Source organism: Lichenostomus cassidix, unplaced genomic scaffold, assembly GCF_008360975.1.
Source record: "Lichenostomus cassidix isolate B80296 unplaced genomic scaffold, HeHo_3.0 HiC_scaffold_37, whole genome shotgun sequence".
Classification (NCBI taxonomy): Eukaryota; Metazoa; Chordata; class Aves; order Passeriformes; family Meliphagidae; genus Lichenostomus; species Lichenostomus cassidix.
Window position 1 is genome coordinate 1,655,380 of NW_028147279.1, and position 21,005 is coordinate 1,676,384.

The 21,005-nt window shown below is 46.0% G+C and overlaps 1 protein-coding gene across 2 annotated transcripts in view; it reads left to right on the plus strand.

The window, feature by feature from the left end:
- Positions 1-18,018, plus strand: part of HAUS5 (HAUS augmin like complex subunit 5) — a 30,162-nt gene extending 12,144 nt beyond the window's left edge. For both annotated transcript variants that reach the window (XM_085044657.1, XM_085044659.1), the window contains 9 exons: positions 219-270; positions 1,395-1,465; positions 3,174-3,237; positions 5,845-5,978; positions 10,711-11,065; positions 15,182-15,262; positions 16,122-16,295; positions 17,394-17,632; positions 17,724-18,018. In XM_085044657.1, coding sequence (XP_084900783.1) covers positions 219-270; positions 1,395-1,465; positions 3,174-3,237; positions 5,845-5,978; positions 10,711-11,065; positions 15,182-15,262; positions 16,122-16,295; positions 17,394-17,632; positions 17,724-17,994 — 1,441 coding nt within the window. In that variant the 3' untranslated portion in view covers positions 17,995-18,018. The remainder of the gene's footprint in view (positions 1-218; positions 271-1,394; positions 1,466-3,173; positions 3,238-5,844; positions 5,979-10,710; positions 11,066-15,181; positions 15,263-16,121; positions 16,296-17,393; positions 17,633-17,723) is intronic.
- The last annotated feature ends 2,987 nt before the right edge of the window (positions 18,019-21,005 follow it).

Below are 21,005 nucleotides of genomic sequence, written 5' to 3' on the forward strand. Positions count from 1 at the left end.
AACTCCAAAATCCTCCAAAAATCCCAAAATCTTCTGCAAAATCCCCCCAAAAACTCCAAAATCTTCCCTTAAAATGCCCCAAAAATCACCTAAATTCCCCCAAAAATCCCCAAAAATTCCCCCAAAATCCCCCAAAATCCTCCAGTTCATCCAGTGAACGAGTTAATTTGTGAAATAATTAATCAACTAATTAATTCTTGTCTTGTCAATCATTCCAGGAAATCTCAGGAGAAACTTCCAGAAGCTCCAGATTGGCGGGAAATGGCTGAGGTGGGTGGGGCTTCAAAACCCCAAAAATTCCCAAAATTTCCCAAAAAATCCCCAAAATTTCACCCAAAAATTTCCCAAAAAAAATCCCCAAATTTTCCACCAAAAAAATCCCCAAAATTTCCCCCAAAATTTCCCCAAAAATCCCCAAAGTTTCCCCCCGAAATCCCCAAAATTTCCCCCAAAAATCTCCAGAATTTCCGCCAAAATTTCCCCACAAAATCCCCAAAAAAATCACCAAAATTCCCCCAAAAATCCCCAAAAAGTCCCAAAAAATCCCCAAAACTTTCCCAAAAAATCCCCAAAATTTCTCCCAAAAAATCCCCAAAATTTCCCCAAAAATCCCTAAAATTTCCCCACAAAATCCTCAAAATTTCCCCCAAAAAATCCCTAAAAATGATCTCAAAAAAGCCCCAAAATTTCCCCAAAAATCCCCAAAATTTCCCCCAAAAAATCCCCAAAATTTCCCCAAAAAATCCCCAAAATTCCCCAAAAAATCCCGAGAATTTCCCCCAAAAAACCCCAAAATTCCATCAAAACTCTCAAAATTTCCTGCAAAATTCCCCTAAAAACCCCAAAAATTCCCTAAAAACCCCAAAAATTTCCCAAAAATTCCCCTAAAAAGCCCAAAGTTCCCCTAAAAACCCCAAAATTTCCTGCAAAATTCCCCTAAAATCCCCAAAATTCCATCAGGATTCCCAAAAATTTCCCCAAAAGTTCCCCTAGAAACCCCAAAATTTCCCCAAAAATTACCTTAAAAACCCCAAAATTCCTCCAAATTTCCCCTAAAAACCCCAAAATTCCATCAAAACTCCAAAACTTTCCCAAAATTTCCCCTAAAAACCCCAAAATTCCATCAAAAGCTCCAAAATTTCCCAAAAAATTTTCCCTAAAAACCCCAAAATTCCATCAAAAGCTCCAAAATTTCCCAAAAATTTCCCCTAAAAACCCCAAAATTTGATGAATACTCCCAAACTTTCCCCAAAAATTCCATCCAAACCTCCAAAATTTCCACAAAAATTCCCTAAAAGCCCCAAAATTCCATCCAAACCCCAGAATCCCCTCTGCTCCCCAAGCCCCGCCCCTCATCCCAAGCCCCGCCCCCTGACGCTTGGCTCCGCCCCCAGGCGGCGCTGATTGGCCGCAGCCCGGCGGCAGTGCTGTGGGCGCTGGAGACCTTGGCCAATCAGAGCACCAGGTGGGCGTGGCTTGAGAAATGGGGGCGGGGCTTAACGGGTGGGCGGAGCTTAAAGGGGTGGGTGTGGCCTAAGGGGGTGGGCGGAGCTTAAGGTGTGGGTGGAGCCTGTAGAGGTGGGCGTGGCCTAGTGGTGGGTGGGGCTTGAAGGGTGGGTGGAGCCTAAAATGTGGGTGGGGCTTAATGGAGTGGGTGGCGCTTAAAGAGTGGGCGGGGCTTAAGGAGTGGGTGGAGCCTAAAGGGTAGGTGGAGCTTAGAGAGGTGGGTGGAGCCTAATGGGTGGGTGAAGCTAAAGGGGGAGGAGCTTAAAGGGTGGGTGGAGCCAAAAGGGTGGGTGGAGCTTAATGGGGTGGGCGTGGCCTCATTTGGTGGGTTTTAAATATGGTGGGCGTGGCCTAACGGGCTGGGCGTGGCCTAAAGCAGGGCGGTTCGAAGGGGTGGGTGGGGCCTAAGTAAGTGGGTGGGGCCTAACCTGCTGGGGATTACATGGAGTGGGCGGAGCCTAAAGCGGTGGGTGGGGCCTAAAGGGGCGTGGGTGGAGCCTAAGGGGTGGGCGGGGCCGGAAGGGGTGAGAAGCAGAGTGGGTGTGGCCTAAGAGGGGTGGGCAGGCCCTAAAGCATTAAGGGAGTGGGCGGGGCCTAGACAGGTGCAGGTTAACTGGGTGGGTGGGGTCAAAAAAGTGGGCGGTGCCTGACGAGTGGCAGCCCGGAAAGGGGTGGAGCCTAAACTGGGTGGGTGTGGCCTAAGGGGGGGTTAAATGTGTGGGCGGGGCCTAAAGCGGGTGGGCGGAGCCTAGGTGGTGAGGGGTAAATGGGTGGGTGTGGCCTGACATGTGGGCGTGGCCTAAAGGAGTGGGCGGGGCTCCCTGGAGTGGGCGGGGCTTACAGCATCAAAGGGGTGAACCAGGTGGGCGGGGCCTAGAGGGGTGGGCGGGGCCTAGAGGGGCGTGGCTAACAGCAGTCAGGAGGAAGTGGGCGTGGCCTAACGGACAGCCCGAGCCCCAACGGAAGTGGGTGTGGCCTAGAGCGGTAGGCGGGGCCTGACGGGGTTAATGAGGTGGGCGGGGCCTGGTTGCAATGATCAAAGGACCGCTAAGGCCGAGGGGGCGGGGTTTAACGGGTGGGCGTGGCCTGCACCGAGTGGGCGGGGCTAGGTGGGTGGGCGTGGCCTAGAGGATGGAAATTCCGGGTGGGAGGAGCTGATGGGGTTAACCGGGTTGAGCCGTGGGGGCGTGGCCTAAATGGATGGGCGTGGCCAACAAAGGATGGGAACCAGCAGGTGGGCGTGGCTAAAAGAAGGGGTCAAAGTGGTAGGAGGGGCTTCCGTGGAGTGGGCGTGGCCTGGAGGGTGAGGCTTTAAAGGGTGGGCGTGGCCTAAAAGGGGTGGGCGGGGCTTGGGAAGCATGAGGATGTGGGCGGAGCCTAAACGGGGTGGGCGTGGCCTAGAGGACAGACCCTCCGTGTGGGGTGGGCGTGGCCTAAACGGGGTGGGCGTGGCCTAAATGGCGCTATGGATCAGCTATGTGGGCGTGGCCTCAATGGGGTGGGCGTGGCCTAAGGGGTACTCTGGATTAGCTCGGTGGGCGTGGCCTCAGTGGGGTGGGCGTGGCCTAAAGCATGCTCACGTGTTAGGAAGTGGGCGTGGCTTAGAGGGCCTAGGGATGTGGGCGTGGCCTGGAAGGGGGGCGTGGCCTGATCGTTCCTCCAATCAGGGAGCTGCTCCGAGGCCACGCCCACTGCCCCGAGGCCACGCCCACCATGCGGAGCCTGCTGCAGGTGAGGGGGGGGAGGGGAATTGGGGGGGAAATTTGGGGAATTTCGGGATTTTGGGGGCAATTTGGGGAAATTTTGGGGAATTTTGAGGGGATTTGGGGAAATGTGGCAATTTTGGGGGAATTTGGAGACATTTTGGAGGAATTTTGGGGAATTTTGGGGAAATTTAGGGGAATTTGGGGGAATTTTGGGGAAATTTCGGGAAGTTTTTTTGAATTTTGGGGGAATTTTGGGGAATTTTGGAGGAATTTTGGGGAATTTTTGGGGCTCTCGGGTAATTTGGGGGTTGAATTTTGAGGCTTTTAGGGGTTTTTGGGTCATTTTTGGGGTGATTTTGGGGTTTTTGGGTCATTTCGGGGATGATTTTGGGGTTTTTAGTTGTTTTGGGCTCATTTTGGGGGTGAATTTTGGGGTTTTGAGTCATTTTTGGGGAGATTTCGGGGGTTTGGGGTTATTTTTCAGATGGATTTTTGGGGTTTCTTCTTTCCGGGTTCATTTTTTGGGGCAAACTTCGGATTTTGGGGATTTCAGGGTCAGTTTTGGGGTGGAATTTGGGGTTTTTTGGGTGGATTTTGGGATTTTTGAGGCGTTTGACCTCCTTTGTAGGGCAGATTTGGGGGTTTGGAGGAATTTTTGGGGTGAAATTTGGGAATTTGGGGATTTTTTGGGATTTCTGGGTTCATTTTTTGGTGGAATTTGGGGATTTTGGGGTTTTTTTTTTGTTCCGGGCTCATTTTTGGGACGAATTTTGGGGTTTTTAGACTTCCTGGGCTCATTTTTTTGGGTGGAATTTTGGTTTTTAGGCTCAATTTTCGGGTGGATTTTTGGATTTTGGGTTTCCTGGGTTCATTTTTCGGTTGGAATTTGGGGTTTTTAGGTTGGATTTTGGGGTTTTTTCGGTCGCTGATCTCGTTTTTGGGAGGAATTTGGGATTTTAGTGCTCCTTGGGTCATTTTTGGGGTGGAATTTGGGATTTTTGGGGTGTCTGGCTTCATTTTCAAGGTGAATTTTGTGGGTTTTATGTTTTCTGGTTTCTGTTTTTTTGGCAAGAATTTGGGGATTTTTGGGGTTTCTCAGGTGCAATTCGCAATTTTGGAGATTTTCATGATTCCCAATCCCATTTCCCCCCCAAATTTGGAATTTTTAACCTTTCTGGCCTCATTTTTTTGGTTTTTTTTTCTGGAATTTTAGGATTTTTGGGGTTTTTTAGGGTTTTTCTGCTGGAATTTTGGGATTTTTGGGGTTTTTTAGGGTTTTTCTGCTGGAATTTTGGGATTTTCCAGTTCCCCAATCCCAAAAATTTGAGATTTTTAACCTTTCTGGCCTCATTTTTTTGGGTTTTTTTTTTCTGGAATTTTGGGATTTTTGGGGTTTTTTTAGGGTTTTTCTGCTGGAATTTTAGGATTTTTGGGGTTTTTTGGGGTTTTTCTGCTGGAATTTTAGGATTTTTGGGGTTTTTTAGGGTTTTTCTGTTGGAATTTTGGGATTTTCCAGTTCCCCAATCCCAAAAATTTGAGATTTTTAACCTTTCTGGTCTCATTTTTTGGGTTTTTTTTTTCTGGAATTTTGGGATTTTTGGGGTTTTTTAGGGTTTTTTTTTCTGGAATTTTGGGATTTTGGGGTTTTTTTTAGGGTTTTTCTGCTGGAATTTTAGGATTTTTGGGGGTTTTTAGGGTTTTTCTGCTGGAATTTTGGGATTTTTGGGGTTTTTTGGGGGTTTTTTTTCTGGAATTTTGGGATTTTTGGGGTTTTTAGGGTTTTTCTGCTGGAATTTTGGGATTTTCCAGTTCCCCAATCCCAAAAATTTGAGATTTTTAATCTTTCTGGTCTCATTTTTTTTGGGTTTTTTTTTTTTTTTGGCTGTAATTCTGGGATTTTTGGTTTTTGGGGTTTTTTTTCCTGGAATTTTGGGGTTTTTTCTGGACTTTTGGGAGGTTTTTTTGCTGATTTTTTTTTTTTTTTTGCTGTTTTGGGGGTTTTTTGGGTTTTTTTGGCTGAAATTTTGGGATATTTTGGGGTTTTTTTGCTGGGATTTTGAGGGTTTTTAGCTGAATTTATTTTTGGGTTTTTTTGCTGGAATTTTGGGATTTTTTTATTTCTCTGCTGGAATTTTGGGGTTTTTTTGGGTTTTTTTGCTGGAATTTTGGGCTTTTTTTTGTTTTTTTCTGATTTTTTTTGTTTTTTTCTGATTTTTTTGGGGTTTTTGGGCTTTTTTTGGGGTTTTTTTGCTGGAATTTCAGTATTTTTTTGAGGTTTTTTGGGGTTTTTTTGCTGGAATTTTGGGCTTTTTTGGGTTTTTTTCTAATTTTTTTGGGGTTTTTGGGCTTTTTTTGGGTTTTTTTGCTGGAATTTCAGTATTTTTGGGGGTTTTTTTGGGGTTTTTTGCTGGAAATTTGGCCTTTTTTTTTGTTTTTTCTGATTTTTTTCGTTTTTTTCTGATTTTTTGGGGGTTTTTGGGCTTTTTTGGAGTTTTTTTGCTGGAATTTCAGTATTTTTTTGAGGTTTTTTTGGGTTTTTTTGCTGGAATTTTGGCCTTTTTTTCATTTTTCTGCTGGAATTTTGTGATTTCTCTCCTCCCCACCCCCAAATTTTGGGATTTTTTCCCCCCAGGAGTGCTGGGCAGCCGTGGGCAGCATTTGGGGTTCTCTTGCTGCCCTGCAGACTCACCTGGCTGAGCTCAGAGCTCACCTGAGCCAAACCCAAACTCACCTGGCCGAGAATTCCCAAAACTCCAGGCAGCTCAGGTGAGAAAAAAACCCTAAATTGACATTTTTCTCCCATTTTTCTCTTTCCTCACTCCTTTTCCCTATTTTTTCTCCATTTTCCCTCATTTTTTTCCCATTTATTTCCTTGTTATTCCCATTTTTTTACACGTTTTCCCCCAAATTTCACTACTTTTCCCCCATTTTTCCCCATTTTCCCATTTTTCCTCATTTTTTCCCCATTTTTCCCCCCAAATTTCCCCATTTTCCCCAATTTTTCCCTATTTCCTCCCAAATTTTCCCATTTTTCCCCATTTTTTTTCCCCATTTTCCCCATTTTTCCTGTTTTTCCCATTTATTTCCCCATTTTTCCCAATTTCCCCCATTTTTCCCCCAAATTTTTCCATTTTCCCCATTTATTTTTCCATTTATTTTCCTATTTTTCCCTATTTTTTCCCCATTTTCCCTCATTTTTTTCCCATTTATTTCCTTGTTATTCCCATTTTTTTACACATTTTCCCCCAAATTTCACTACTTTTCCCCCATTTTTCCTCATTTTCTCCCTTTTTTCCCCATTTTTCTCCCATTGTTTCCCATTTTCCTATATTTTCCCATTTATTTCCCCATTTTCCCTATTTTTTCCCCATTTTTCCCTATTTATTTCCCCATTTTTCCCCCATTTCCCCCATTTTCTTATTTTTCTCTATTTTTTCCTATTTTCCTGATTGATTTTCCTATTTTTCCTATTTATTTCCCCATTTTTCCTTTTTTTCCCCATTTATTCCCCATTTTTTGCAATTTCCCCCATTTTTCCCCCAAATTTTCCCATTTTCCCCATTTATTTTTCCATTTATTTTCCTATTTTTTCCTATTTTTTCCCCATTTTTTCCCCATTTTCCCTCATTTTTTCCCCATTTATTTCCTTGTTATTCCCATTTTTTTACACGTTTTCCCCCAAATTTCACAATTTTTCCCCATTTTTCCCTATTTTCCCATTTTTCCCCATTTTTCTCCCAAATTTCCCCATTTTTCCCCATTTTTTCCCTCAGTTTTTCTCCCTTTTTTCTGCATTTTTCCCATTTATTTTCCTGTTTCTTCCCATTGATTATCCCATTTATTTCCCCATTTTTCCTCTTTTTTCCCATTTCCCCATTTTTCCCATTTTTTCCCTATTTCCCCCCAAATTTTCCCATTTTTCCCATTTATTTTCCCATTTATTTTCCCTATTTTTTCTCCATTTTCCCTCATTTTTTTCCCATTTATTTCCTTGTTATTCCCATTTTTTTACACGTTTTCCCCCAAAATTTCACTACTTTTCCCCCATTTTTCCCCATTTTCTCCCTTTTTTCCCCATTTTTTCCCATTCTTTCCCATTTTCCTATATTTTCCCATTTATTTCCCCATTTTTCCCTATTTTTTCCCCATTTTTCCCCATTTATTTCCCTATTTTTCCCCCATTTCCCCCATTTTCTTATTTTTCCCTATTTTTTTCCCTTTTTTCCCATTTATTTTCCTATTTTTTCCTATTTATTTCCCCATTTTTCCCAATTTTCCCCCATTTTTCCCCCAAATTTTCCCATTTCCCCATTTATTTTTCCATTTATTTCCCTATTTATTTCCCCTTTTTTTCCCCATTTTCCCCATTTTTCCTCGGTTTTTTCCCATTTATTTCCTTGTTATTCCCATTTTTTACACGTTTTCCCCCAAATTTCACTACTTTTCCCCCATTTTTCCCCATTTTCCCATTTTTTCCCCATTTTTTCCCCCAAATTTCCCCATTTTTCCCCATTTTTTCCCTCCGTTTTTCTCCCTTTTTTCTGCATTTTTCCCATTTATTTTCCTGTTTCTTCCCATTTCTTATCCCATTTATTTCCCCATTTTTCCTCTTTTTGCCCATTTATTTCCCCATTTTTCCCATTTTTTCCCTATTTCCCCCCAAATTTTCCCATTTTTCCCCATTTTTCCTTTTTTTCCCCATTTATTTCCCCATTTTTCCCAATTTTCCCATTTTTCCCCCAAATTTTTCCATTTTCCCCATTTATTTTCCCATTTATTTTCCTATTTTTTCCCCATTTTCCCCATTTTTCCTCGTTTTTTTCCCACTTATTTCCTTGTTATTCCCATTTTTTTACACGTTTTTCCCCCAAATTTCACTACTTTTCCGCCATTTTTCCCCATTTTCTCCCTTTTTTCCCCATTTTTCTCCCATTCTTTCCCATTTTCCTATATTTTCCCATTTATTTCCCCATTTTTCCCTATTTATTTCCCCATTTTTCCCCCATTTCCCCCATTTTCTTATTTTTCTCTATTTTTTCCTATTTTTCCTCATTGATTTCCCTATTTTCCCCATTTATTTCCCCATTTTCCCAATTTCCCCCATTTTCCCCCAAATTTTCCCATTTTCCCCATTTATTTTCCCATTTATTTTCCTATTTTTTCCCCATTTTTTCCCCATTTTTCCAATTTTTCCCCATTTTTCCCCAAATTTCCCTATTTTCCTATTTTTTCCCATTTATTTCCCAATTTCTCTCCCATTTTCCCCCATTTATTTCTCCATTTTCTCCCATTTTTACTCTTTTATTTCCCCATTTTTCCCTATTTTTCTCCCATTTTTCCCCATTTGTTTCCCCATTTTTCCTATTTTTCCCATTTATTTCCCCATTTTCTCCCTTTTTTCCCCATTTTTCTCCCATTTTTCTCCCATTTTTCTCCCATTTTTCTCCCATTCTTTTCCATTTTTCTATTTTTGCCCATTTATTTCCCCATTTTTCCCCATTTTTCCCCATTTTTTTCCCCATTTTTCTCCCAAATTTTCCTATTTTTTCCCATTTATTTTCCTTTTTTTTCCCATTTATTTCCCCATTTTTTCCCATTTCTTCCCCATTTTCCTATTTTTCTCCCATTTCCCCCATTTTATTATTTTTCCCTATTTTTTCCCTTTTTTCCCATTTATTTTCCTATTTTTTCCAATTTATTTCCCAATTTTCCCATTTTCCCCCATTTTCCCCCATTTTCCCCCAATTTTCCCATTTTCCTCATTTTCCCAATTTCCCTATTTTTCCCACTTTTTTCCCAATTTCCCCAATTTTCCCCATTTTTTCCCCATTTTCCCCAATTTCCCCCATTTTCCACAATTTCCCCATTTTCCCCAATTTCCCCATTTTTTCCCCATTTCCCCCATTTTCCCCAATTTCCCCATTTTTCCCCAATTATCCCCATTTTCCCCCAATTTCCTCATTTTCCCCACTATTTCCATTTTCCCCAATTTTCCCAATTTCCTCATTTTTCCCATTTTCCCCAATTTCCCCATTTTCCCCATTTTTTCCCAATTTTTCTCCATTTTCCCCCAAATCCCATTTTTCCCATTTTTCCCCATTTTCCCCAATTTCCTCATTTTCCCCAATTTTCCCATTAATTTCCCATTTTTCCTATTTTCCCCCCAAATCCAATTTCCCAATTTTCCCATTTTTCCCAAAATTCCCAATTTTCCCCAATTTTCCCATTTTTCCCATTTTTCCCCATTTTCCCCAATTTCCCCAATTTCCCCTTTTTTCCCCAATTTTCCCCAATTTTCCAAAACAAATTCCCATTTTCCCCCTTTTTCCCCATTTTTTCCCCAATTTTCTCCCCAAAATTCCCATTTTTCCCTCAAATTTCCCAATTTATCCCCATTTTCTCCCCTATTTCCCCCAAAAAATTCCCATTTTTCCCCAATTTTTCCCCATTTTCCCCAATTTCCCCCATTTTCCCCACATTTCTCCCCAAAATTCCCATTTTTCCCCCAATTTCCCCCGAAATTTACCTAAATTTCCCCATTTCTCCCCAATTTCTCCCCAAAATTCCCAATTTTTCCCAATTTTTCCCCAATTTCCTCCTAATTTTCCCTATATTTTCCCCAAAAATTCCCATTTTTCCCCATTTTTTCCCAAATTTCTCCCCAATTTTTCCCCATTTTTCCTCCAATTTCCCCCTAATTTTCCCTAAATTTCCCCAATTTCTCCCTAATTTTCTCCCCAAAATCCCCAATTTTCACCAATTTTCTCCCCAATTTCTCCCCAAAATTCCCATTTTTCCCCATTTTCCCTCTAAATTTCCCCATTTCCCCCAATTTTCCCCCTAAAATTCCCAAAATTCCCCATTTTCCCCCAAAATTCCCAATTTTTCCCATTTTTCTCCATTTTCTCCCCAATTTCTCCCCAAAATTCCCAATTTTTCCTCCAATTTTCCCCCAAATTTCCCCATTTTCCCCAATTTTCTTCTCAATTTCTCCCCAAAAATTCCCTTTTTTTTCATTTTCTCCCCAATTTCTCCCCAAAATCCCCATTTTTACCCATTTTTTCCCAATTTCTCCTTAAATTTCCCCATTTTTCTCCAATTTCCCCCAAAAATCCCCATTTTTTCCCAATTTTCCCCTAATTTTCCCTAAATTTCCCCATTTTCCCCCAAAAATTCCCATTTTTTCCCCATTTTTCCCAATTTCTCCCTAAATTTCCCCATTTTTCTCCAATTTTCCCCCAAAAATCCCAATTTTTCCCCATTTTCCCCAATTTTCTCCTATTTTCCCCCCATTTTTCCCCAAAAATTCCCAAATTTCCCCAATTTCTCCCCAATTTCCCCCAAAATCCCCAAATTTCCCCAATTTCCCCCAAAATCCCCATTTTTCCCCATTTTTTCCCCATTTTTCCCCAAATTTCCCCATTTTCTCCCCAATTTTCCCCCAAAATCCCAATTTTTCCCAATTTCACCAATTTCCCCTCTTCTCTCCCCATTCCAGCCTCTCTCTCACCAGAGCAGCTCTGGGAGGATTTTTGGATTCTTTGACCCAAAATCTGCAGCAGCTCGGCGGGAAAAACCCAAAAACCCCAAAATTTGCCCCAAAAATCCCAAAACCCCCAAAATTTACCCCAAAATCCCCCAAATCCAAATCAAAAAACCCCAAATTTACCCCAAAATACCCAAAATTTCCCCCAAAAATCCCCAAATCTTCCCCAGAAAACCCAAAATCTTCCCCAGAAAACCCAAAATCTCCCAAATCTTCCCCAAAAACCCCAAAATCTCCCGAATTTCCCCCAAAATCACCTTCCCTGGGCAAACTCCGCCGGCGGCTCTGGAGGAGGAAACGCAAAGTGGTGAGAGAAATTTGGGATTTTTTGGGAAATTTTGGGATTTTTTGGGAAATTTTGGGGGAAAATTGGGGATTTAAGGGAAATTTTGGGATGATTTGGGGGGAAATTTGGGATTTTTTGGAGAAATTTGGGGTTTTTGGGAGAAAATTTGGGATTTTTGGGGGAATTTTGGGATTTTGGGGAAATTTGGGAAATTTTGGGGGAAAATTGGGGATTGGGGAATTTTTGGGATAATTTGGGGAGGATTTTGGGGAAATTTGGGATTTTGGAGAAATTTGGGATTTTGAGGAAATTTTGGGAAAAATTGGGGATTTGAAGATTTTGGGATGATTTGGGGAGGATTTTGGGGAAATTTGGGATTTTTGGAGGGAAACGGGTTTTGGGGGGAATTTGGGATTTTTTGGGGAAATTTAGGGTTTTTTGGGAAATTTTGGGGGAAAATTGGGGTGATTTAAGGGAAATTTTGGGATGATTTGGGGAGGATTTGGTGGGAAATTTGGGGTTTTTTTGGAGAAATTTGGAATTTTTTGGGAGAAAATTTGGGATTTTTGGGGGGAATTTTGGGATTTTTGGGAAATCTGGGGGATTTAGGGGGAAAATTTGGGGATTTGGAGGATTTTTGGGAGGAATTTTAGGAGGATTTTGGGGAAAATTTGGGATTTTTGGAGAAATTTGGGTTTTTTGGGGAGAATTTTGGGATTTTTTGGGAAATTTTGGGGATTTTGGGATGATTTGGGGAGGATTTGGTGGGAAATTTGGGATTTTTTGGAGAAATTTTGGGGATTTTGGGGGGAAAATTGGGAATTTGGGGAGGAATTTGGAGGAATTTTGTGATAATTCAGGAAGGATTTTGGGGGAAATTTGGGATTTTTTGGGAAATTTGGGGGACTTTTGGGGGAAATTTGTGATTTTTTTGGGAAAATTTGGAATTTTTGGATAATTTGGGGAGGATTTGGGGGGAAAATTTGGGGTTTTTTGGGGAAAATTTGTGGTTTTTTGGGAAATTTTGGGGGAAAATTGGGGATTTGGAGGAATTTTGGGATAATTTGGGGAGGGTTTTGGGGGAATTTTGGGGGAAAATTGAGGGAAAATTGGGATATTTTAGGGAAAAAATGGGGATTTGGGGGAATTTTGGGATGATTTGGGGGAAATTTGGGGAAAATTTGGGAATTTTGGGAGGAAATTAGGAATTTGGGGAGGATTTTGGGGGAAAATTTGGGATTTTTTGGGGGGAAATTTGGGGGAAAATTGGGGATTTGGAGGAATTTTGGGACAATTTGGAGAGTTTTGGGGGAAATTTTGGGATTTAGGGAATTTTGGGGAAGATTTGGGGGGAAAATTTGGGATTTGGAGGAATTTTGGGATGATTTGGGGAGGATTTTGGGGGAAATTTGGGATTTTTTTGGAAATTTGGGGGATTTTGGGGGAAAAATCGGGATTTTTTTTGGAAAACGGGGGATTTGGAGGAATTTTGGGATAATTCAGGGAGGATTTGGGGGGAAATTTGGGATTTTCTGGGGAAAATTTGGGGTTTTTTAGGGGAATTTTGGGATTTTTTGGGAAATTTTGGGGATTTGTGGGAATTTTCTGAATGATTTGGGGAGGATTTTGGGGAAATTTGGGGTTTTTTTGGAGAAATTTGGGATTTTTTGGGGAATGTTGGGATTTTTGGGAAATCTGGGGGATTTAGGGGGAAAATTTGGGGATTTGGAGGATTTTTGGGAGGAATTTTAGGAGGATTTTGGGGGAAATTTGGGATTTTTTGAGGGAAATTTGGGGTTTTTTGGGGAGAATTTTGGGATTTTTTGGGAAATTTTGGGGATTTGTGGGAATTTTGGGATGATTTGGGGAGGATTTTGGGGAAATTTGGGATTTTTTGGAGAAATTTGGGGGATTTTGGGGGGAAAATTGGGAATTTGGGGAGGAATTTGGAGGAATTTTGGGATAATTCAGGAAGGATTTTGGGGGAAATTTGGGATTTTTTGGGAAATTTGGGGGAATTTTGGGGGAAATTTGGGATTTTTTTGGGGAAAATTTGGAATTTTCGGATAATTTGGGGAGGATTTGGGGAGAAAATTTGGGGTTTTTTGGGGAAAATTTGGGTTTTTTTGGGAAATTTTGGGGGAAAATTGGGGATTTGGAGGAATTTTGGGATCATTTGGGGAGGATTTCGGGGAAATTTGGGAATTTTTGGGAGAAAATTTGGGATTTTTGGGGGGAATTTTGGGATTTTATGGGATTTTTGGGGGATTTTGGGGGAAAATTTGGGTTTTATGGGAAATTTTGGGGATTTTTGGGGGAAAATTGGGATTTTTTTTGGAAAATTGGGGATTTGGAGGAATTTTGGGATAATTCAGGGAGGATTTGGGGGAAAATTTGGGATTTTGGGAAATTTGGGGATTTTGGGGAAATTTGGAATTTTGGGGAAATCTGGAATTTTAGGGGATTTTTGGGGAATTTTGGGGATTTGGAGGAATTTTGGGATGATCTGGGGAGGATTTTGGGGGAAATTTGGGGTTTTTTGGGAAATTTGGGGGATTTTTGGGGAAGAATTGGGTTTTTTTGGGAGAAAGTTTGTGATTTTTGGGGGAAAATTGGGAATTTTGGGAGGAAATTGGGGATTTGGAGGAATTTTGGGGTGATTTGGGGAGGATTTTGGGGGAAATTTGGGGTTTTGGGGGATTTTGGGGTATTTGGGAGTTTTGGAATAATTTGGGGGAATTTTGGGGATTGAGGGAAAATTGGGAATTTGGGGAAGATTTCGGAGGAAATTTGGGGTTTTTGGGGGGATTTTTTTTGAAAATTGGAAATTTGGGGGAATTTTGGGATGATTTGGGGAGGATTTTGGGGGAAGATTTGGGCTTTTTTTAGGGTAATTTGGGGGATTTTGGGGATTTGGAGGCATTTTGGGATAATTTGGGGAGGATTTTGGGGTCATTTTTTGGGTTCTGGATGATGTTTTGGTATTTTTGGGGATCCTGGATGTGATTTTAGGTCATTTTGGGATTTTTTGGGGTGAATTTGGGCCATTTTGGGGTCATTTTGGGTGATATTTGGGGTGATTTTGGGCCATTTTGGGTCATTTTGGGTGATATTTTGGGTGATTTTGGGCCATTTTTTGGGTGATTTTTTGGGTTCTGGATGATTTTTTGGGATTTTCAGAATCCCAGATGTGATTCTGAGGTCCCCAGCTGTGATTTGGGTAATTTTGGCTGATTTTTGGGGTGAATTTGGGCCATTTTGGGCCATTTTGGGGTCATTTTGGATGATTTTTGGGGTCATTTTGGGTGATTTTTTGGGTGATTTTGGGTGATATTTTGGGTGATTTTGGGCCATTTTGGGTGATATTTTGGGTCATTTTGGGTGATATTTTGGGTGATTTTGGGTGATATTTTGGGTGATTTTGGGCCATTTTTTTGGGTGATTTTTTGGGATCTGGATGATTTTTTGGGATTTTCAGAATCCCAGATGTGATTCTGAGGTCCCCAGCTGTGATTTGGGTAATTTTGGCTAATTTTTGGGGCGAATTTGGGCCATTTTGGGGTCATTTTCGGTGATTTTGGATGATTTTTTGGGTGATATTTGGGGTGATTTTGGGCCATTTTTTGGGTTATTTTTTGGGATCTGGATGGTTTTTTGGGGTTTTCGGGGATCCTGGATGTGATTCTGATGTAATTTGGGTAATTTTGGCTGATTTTTGGGGTGAATTTGGGCCATTTTGGGTCATTTTGGGCCATTTTGGGGTCATTTTGGATGATTTTGGGTGATATTTTGGGTGATTTTGGGCCACTTTTTGGGTGATTTTTTGGGTTCTGGATGGTTTTTTAGGGTTTTTGGGGATCCCAGATGTGATTCTGAGGTCCCCAGCTGTGATTTGGGTAATTTTGGCTGATTTTTGGGGTGAATTTGGGCCATTTTGGGGTCATTTTGGGTGATATTTTGGGTGATTTTGGGTGATATTTGGGGTGATTTTGGGCCATTTTGGGGTCATTTTTTGGGTTCTGGATGGTTTTTTGGGGTTCCCTGGTGTGATTCTGAGGCTCCCAGGTGTGATTTGGCTGATTTTGGCTGATTTTTGGGGTGAATTTGGGCCATTTTGGGTCTCTGTTCTCCCCTCAGCTCCAGCAGCAGCAGCAGCTGCGATTCCTCAGCGCCACCAGCAGAGGGCGCCGGGCGGGGCTGAGAGCAGTGCAGGAGCAGGTGAGACCAGTGGGGACCAGTGGGGACCAGTATGGACCAGTTAGAGACCAGTATGGACCAGTTTGGACCAGTAGGGACAAGGATGGACCAGTATGGGCAAGTATAGACCAGTAGGGACCAGTTAGGGACCAGTTAGAGACTGGTAGGGACCAGTTAGAGACCAGTATGGACCAGTATGGACCGGTTAGAGACCAGTATGGACCAGTATGGACCAGTTAGACACCAGTAGGAACCAGTTAGAGACCAGTGGGGGCCAGTGGGGACCAGTATGGACCAGTATGGACCAGTTAGAGACCAGTAGGGACCAGTTAGAGACCAGTAGGGACCAGTATGGACCAGTATGGACCAGTTAGAGACCAGGGACATCTCCCAGTTCCCTCCCAGTTCAATCCCATTATATCCCAGTATCCCTAGTTACCTTCCCAATCCCCTCCCAGTATATTCCAGTCCCTCCCAGTCCCTGCCAGTTCAATCCCAGTTCATCCCAGTTCCCTCCCAGTTCCTCCCAGTCTCCCCCAATCCTCTCCCAGTCCATCCCAGTTCTTCCCAGTTCAACCCTGGTCCCTCCCAGTTTCTCCCAGTATACCCCAATCCCCTCCCAGTATACCCCAGTTCCCTCCCAGTCCATCCCAGTCTCCCCAATCCTCTCCCAGTTCAATCCCAGTTTCTCCCAGTATACCCCAATCCCCTCCCAGTATACCCCAGTTCATTCCCACTCCATCCCAGTCCCTCCCAGTCTCCCCAATCCTATCCCAGTCCATCCCAGTATAACCCAGTTCAATCCCAGTTCAATCCCAGTATATCCCAGTCTCCCCAGCCCCTCCCCCCGCTGACCCTCCCTCTCTCTGATTGGCTGCAGGCGGTGGGCGTGGCCCGGGCGGGGCTCAGCCAGGCCACGCCCCCCCTGGTGGGGGAGGGGCAGCGCCGGCGGCTGTTACTGGGAGCACTGGGAGCACTGGGAGAGCCCCTCCCCCCCCGGGCCACGCCCCCCCTGGCTGGGCTGAGCCGAGAGCTGGGATTGGCTGCAGACAAGGTGGGGGCGGGGCTAAGGGGAGGAGCTAAAGGGGTGGGCGGGGCTAAAGGGGAGGGCTAAGGGAAAGGGAGGGGCTAAAGGGGTGGGAGGGCTAAAGGAGGAGGGGCTAAAGGGAGGGATATGGGGAGAGGGCTAAAGGGGGAGGGGGAGGGGCTAAAGGAGGGGAGAGGGTGAAAGGAGGGAGAGGGGCTAAAGGGAGGGGGAGGAGCTAAAGAGGTGGGAGGGCTAAGGGGAGGAGCTAAAGGGCGGGGCTAAAGGGGTGGGGCTAAAGGAGGGGCTAAGGGAAGGAGGGGCTAATGGGGAGGGAGGCAGGAGCAAGGGGAGGCTAGGGGTTTAGGGGGTGGCGGGGCTGGGGAGGGAGGGGCCAAAGGGAGGAGCTAACGGGAGGGGGAGGGCTATGGGGAAGGGGCGGGGCTAAGGGGAGGGGCTAAAGAGGAGGGGCGGGGCTAAGGAAAGGAGGGGCTAAAGGAGAGGAGGAGCTTAAGGGGTGGGGCTAAATCAGAAGGGCGCGGGGCTTAAGGGGAGGGGCGGTGCAAGGGGAGGCTAAATCAGGGGAGGGCGGGGTTTAATGGGGAGGGAGGGGCTAAAGGGGAGGGAAGGGCTAAGTGGGCGGGGCTAAAGGGAGGGGTGGGGCTTAAAGCAGGGAGGGGCTTGAGGTGGGTGGGAGGGCTAAAGGGATGGGCGGGGCTAAAGGGGAGGGAGGGGCTGAGGGAAAAGGGAGGGGCTAGAGGGTGGGGCGGGGCTTGAAAAAGGAGGGGCTAAGGGAGGGTGGGAGGGGCTAAAGGGGAGGGGAGGGGCTTAGGGAGGGCCCAAAAGGGTGGGGGAGGGGCTGGATGGAGAAAGTGGGGGAGGGGTGGAAAGGGGGGGAGGGGCCTGGGGAATGGAGGAGGGGCTGAAAGGGTGGGGGAGGGGCTGAGGAGGAGAGGGAGGGGCCTGGTGAAAGGGGGAGGGGCTTGAGAGGAGGTGGGGGAGGGGCTTAGGTGGGGGAGGGGCTTAACGGAGAGGGCGTGGTCTACATCTAGGGGGCGTGGCTTCGCGCCGGTGGGCGTGGCCTAGCCTCTGTGGGCGTGTCCCAAGCCCCGCCCGCCCCTCCCGCAGCTCCAGCAGGGGGCGCTGTTGCCCCGCCTGGCCTCCCTGCGGCTCCGCCTCCGCCAGGGGGCGCTGTCCGCCCGCCGGAGGGCGTGGCCTCGGCCGGAAGGGGCGTGTCCCGAGCCGGCCACGCCCCCTGCGCCCCCCGAGGGCGTGGCCGATCTCCTCGCCGCGCTGCGATTGGTCGGCGAGCGCTGCCAGCAGCGGCTGCAGGGCTGGCCACGCCTCCAGAGCCTCGTCAGCCAATGGTGAGCCGGGGGGCGTGGCCTAAAGGGGTGTGGCTTCCCCTCCCGCCCAGGCCACGCCCCTTTGCTCACCCCGCCCCGCCCCCTTCACCAGGTGGAGCCAACCCGCCCAGTTCGCCTTGGCCACGCCCCCCGGCCACGCCCCCTTCTCCCATTGGCTGCGGCGCTGGCGAGACTCCGCCCGCGCCCTGGGCGCGCCCTGCCCGGAAGTGGGCGTGCCGGAAGTGGGCGTGGTCAGCCCCTGGCCGGAAGTGGGCGTGGCCACGGCGAACCCGGAAGTGTGGATCCCGGGAGGCGGTGTGGCCACGCCCACCCCGGAAGTGGACCCCGGAAGTGGGCGTGGCTCTGGATTTTCCGGGAATTGACGTGGCCACGCCCACCCGGAAGTGGTTTGGCCACGCCCCCCCGAGGGGTTTCCGGGGTTTTGATTGGTTGGGAATAAAAAGCAGCAGAGCAAAGGGGCGTGGCCTGAGTGTGACCCCAAAATGACCCCAAATGTCACCGAAGTGTCATCAAAATGGCTCTGAAGGGACCCCAAAATGACCCCAAAAATGTCCCCAAAATGGCCCTGAAATGGCTTCAAAGTGACCCCAAAATGACCCCAAAAATGTCACCAAAATGACCCCAAAAATGGCACCAAAATGGCACCAAGGTGGCCCTAAAATGTCCCCAAATTGTCCCCAAGATACGTCCAAAAATGTCACCAAAATGTCCCCAAAGTGTCCCCAAAATGGCTTTAAAGTGACCCCAAAATGACCCCAAAAATGTCACCAAAATGTCCCCAAAGTGGCTCCAAGATGGCACCAAAATGGGCCCTAAAATGTCCCCAAAATTGCCCCCAAGTGGCCCCAGGATGTCCCCAAAGTGTCACCAAAATGGCCTCAAAGTGTCCCCAGAATGGCTCCAAATTGTCCCCAAAATTGTCCCCAAAGTGTCCCAAAACAGCCCCAAAGTGTCTCTGAAGTGTCCCCAAAATGTCCCCAAAGTGGCTCCAAAATGGCTTTAAAATGTCCCCAAAATGGCCCCAAGGTGGCCACAAAGTGACCTCAAAATGTCCCCAAAATGGGCCCCAAAAATGTCCCCAAAGTGGCTCCAAGGTGGCACCAAAATGGCACCAAAATTTCCCCAAAATGTCCCCAAGTTGTCCCCAAGTGTCCCAAAATTGCCCTGAAGTGACCCCAAAGTGTCCCCAAAATTTCTCCAAAATGTCCCCAAAATGACCCAAAAATGTCCCCAGAATGGCTCCAAAATGTCACCAAAGTGTCCCCAAAGTGGCTTTGAAGTGACCCCAGAATGTCCCCAAGGTGGCCACAAAGTGTCACCAAAATGTCCCCAAAATGGCCCCAAAAATGCCACCAAAATGTCCCCAAAGTGGCTCCAAGATGGCACCAAAGTGTCACCAGAATGTCCCCAAAGTGGCCCAAAACCAGCCCCACAGTGTCTCTCAGGTGTCCCCAAAATGTCCCCAAAGCGACCCAAAATGGCTCTAAAGTGTCCCCAGAATGTCCCCAAGGTGGCCACAAAGTGTCACCAGAATGGCTCCAGAATGTCCCCAAGGTGGCCCCAAAATGGCTCCAAAATGTCCCCAAAGTGGCCCAAAAACAGCCCTGAAGTGTCCCCAAAATGGCCCCAAAAATGTCACCAAGATGGCACCTAATTGTCCCCAAAATGGCTCCAAAATGTCACCAAAGTGGCCCTGAGGTGACCTTAAAATGTCCCTGGAGTGTCCCCAAATTGTCCCCAAAATGGCTCCAAAATGTCCCCAAAGTGACCCAAAATGGCTTTAAAATGTCCCCAAAATGGCCCCAAGGTGGCCACAAAGTGACCTCAAAATGTCCCCAAAATGGGCTCCAAAAATGTCCCCAAAGTGGCTCCAAGGTGTCACCAAAATGTCCCCAAAGTGTCACCAAAGTGACCCCAAAGTAGCCCCAAGTTGTCCCCAAGTGTCCCAACATTGCCCTGAAGTGACCCCAAAGTGTCCCCAAAATTTCTCCAAAATGTCCCCAAAATGACCCAAAAATGTCCCCAGAATGGCTCCAAAATGTCACCAAAGTGTCCCGAAAGTGGCTTTGAAGTGACCCCAGAATGTCCCCAAGGTGGCCACAAAGTGTCACCACAATGGCCCCAAAATGGCCCCAAAAATGTCACCAAAATGGTCCCAAGGTGGCTCCAAAGTGTCCCCTAAGGTGGCCCTGAAATGGCTCCAAAGTGACATCAATGTGACTCCCAAATGTCCCCAAAGTGGCCCCAAAATGTCCCCAAAGTGGCCCCAAAATGTCCCCAAATTTTCCCCAGAATGGCTCCAGAGTGTCTCTCAAGTGTCCCCAAAGTGACCCAAAATGGCTTTAAAGTGACCCCAAAATGTCCCCAAGGTGGCCACAAAGTGTCACCAAAATGTCCCAAAAATGTCACCAAAATGTCCCCAAAGTGGCTCCAGGATGGCACCAAAGTGGCCCAAAATGGCTTTAAAATGTCCCCAGAATGTCCCCAAGGTGGCCACAAAGTGTCACCAGAAAGGCTCCAGAATGTCCCCAAGGTGGTCCCAGAATGGCTCCAAATTGTCCCCAAAGTGTCCCCAAAGTGGCTCAAAAACAGCCCTGAAGTGTCCCCAAAATGTCCCCAAGATGGCACCTAATTGTCCCCAAAATGACCCCAAAAATGTCCCCAAAGTGGCGCCAAAATGTCACCAATGTGGCTCCAAAGTGTCCCCAAATTGTCCCCAAAATTTCCCCAAAGTGACCCCAAAATGGCTCTAAAGTGTCCCCAAGGTGGCCACAAAGTGTCACCAGAATGGCTCCAAATTGTCCCCAAATTGTCCCCAAAGTGGCCCAAAAACAGCCCTGAAGTGTCCCCAAAATGGCCCCAAAAATGTCACCAAAATGTCCCCAAGATGGCACCTAATTGTCCCCAGAATGTCCCCAGAATGTCCCCAAAATGTCCCCAAAGTGGCCCCGAGGTGACCCTAAAGTGTCCCCAAAGTGACCCAAAATCAGCTCCAGAGTGACTCCGAAATTGTCCCCAAGTGTCCCAAAGTGGCCCCAAAGTGTCACCAGAGTGTCCCCAAAATTTTCCCAGAATGTCCCCAAAGTGACCACAAATTGTCCCCAAGGTGGCCCCAAAGTGTCCCCAAATTGGCTTCAAAATTTCCCTTAAGTGGTCAAACAATGTCCCCAAAAGTATCCCCAAAATGTCCCCAATTTGGCCCAAAAACAGCCCCAAAATTTCCCTAAATTCACTCCAAAGTGTCCCCAAGGTGTCCCCAGGTGTCCCAAGGTGTCCCCAAGGTGTCCCCAAGATATCCCCGAGTGTCCCCAAAGTGTCCCAAGGTGTCCCCAAGTGTCCCCAGATGTCCCCAAGGTGTCCCCAAGATGTCCCC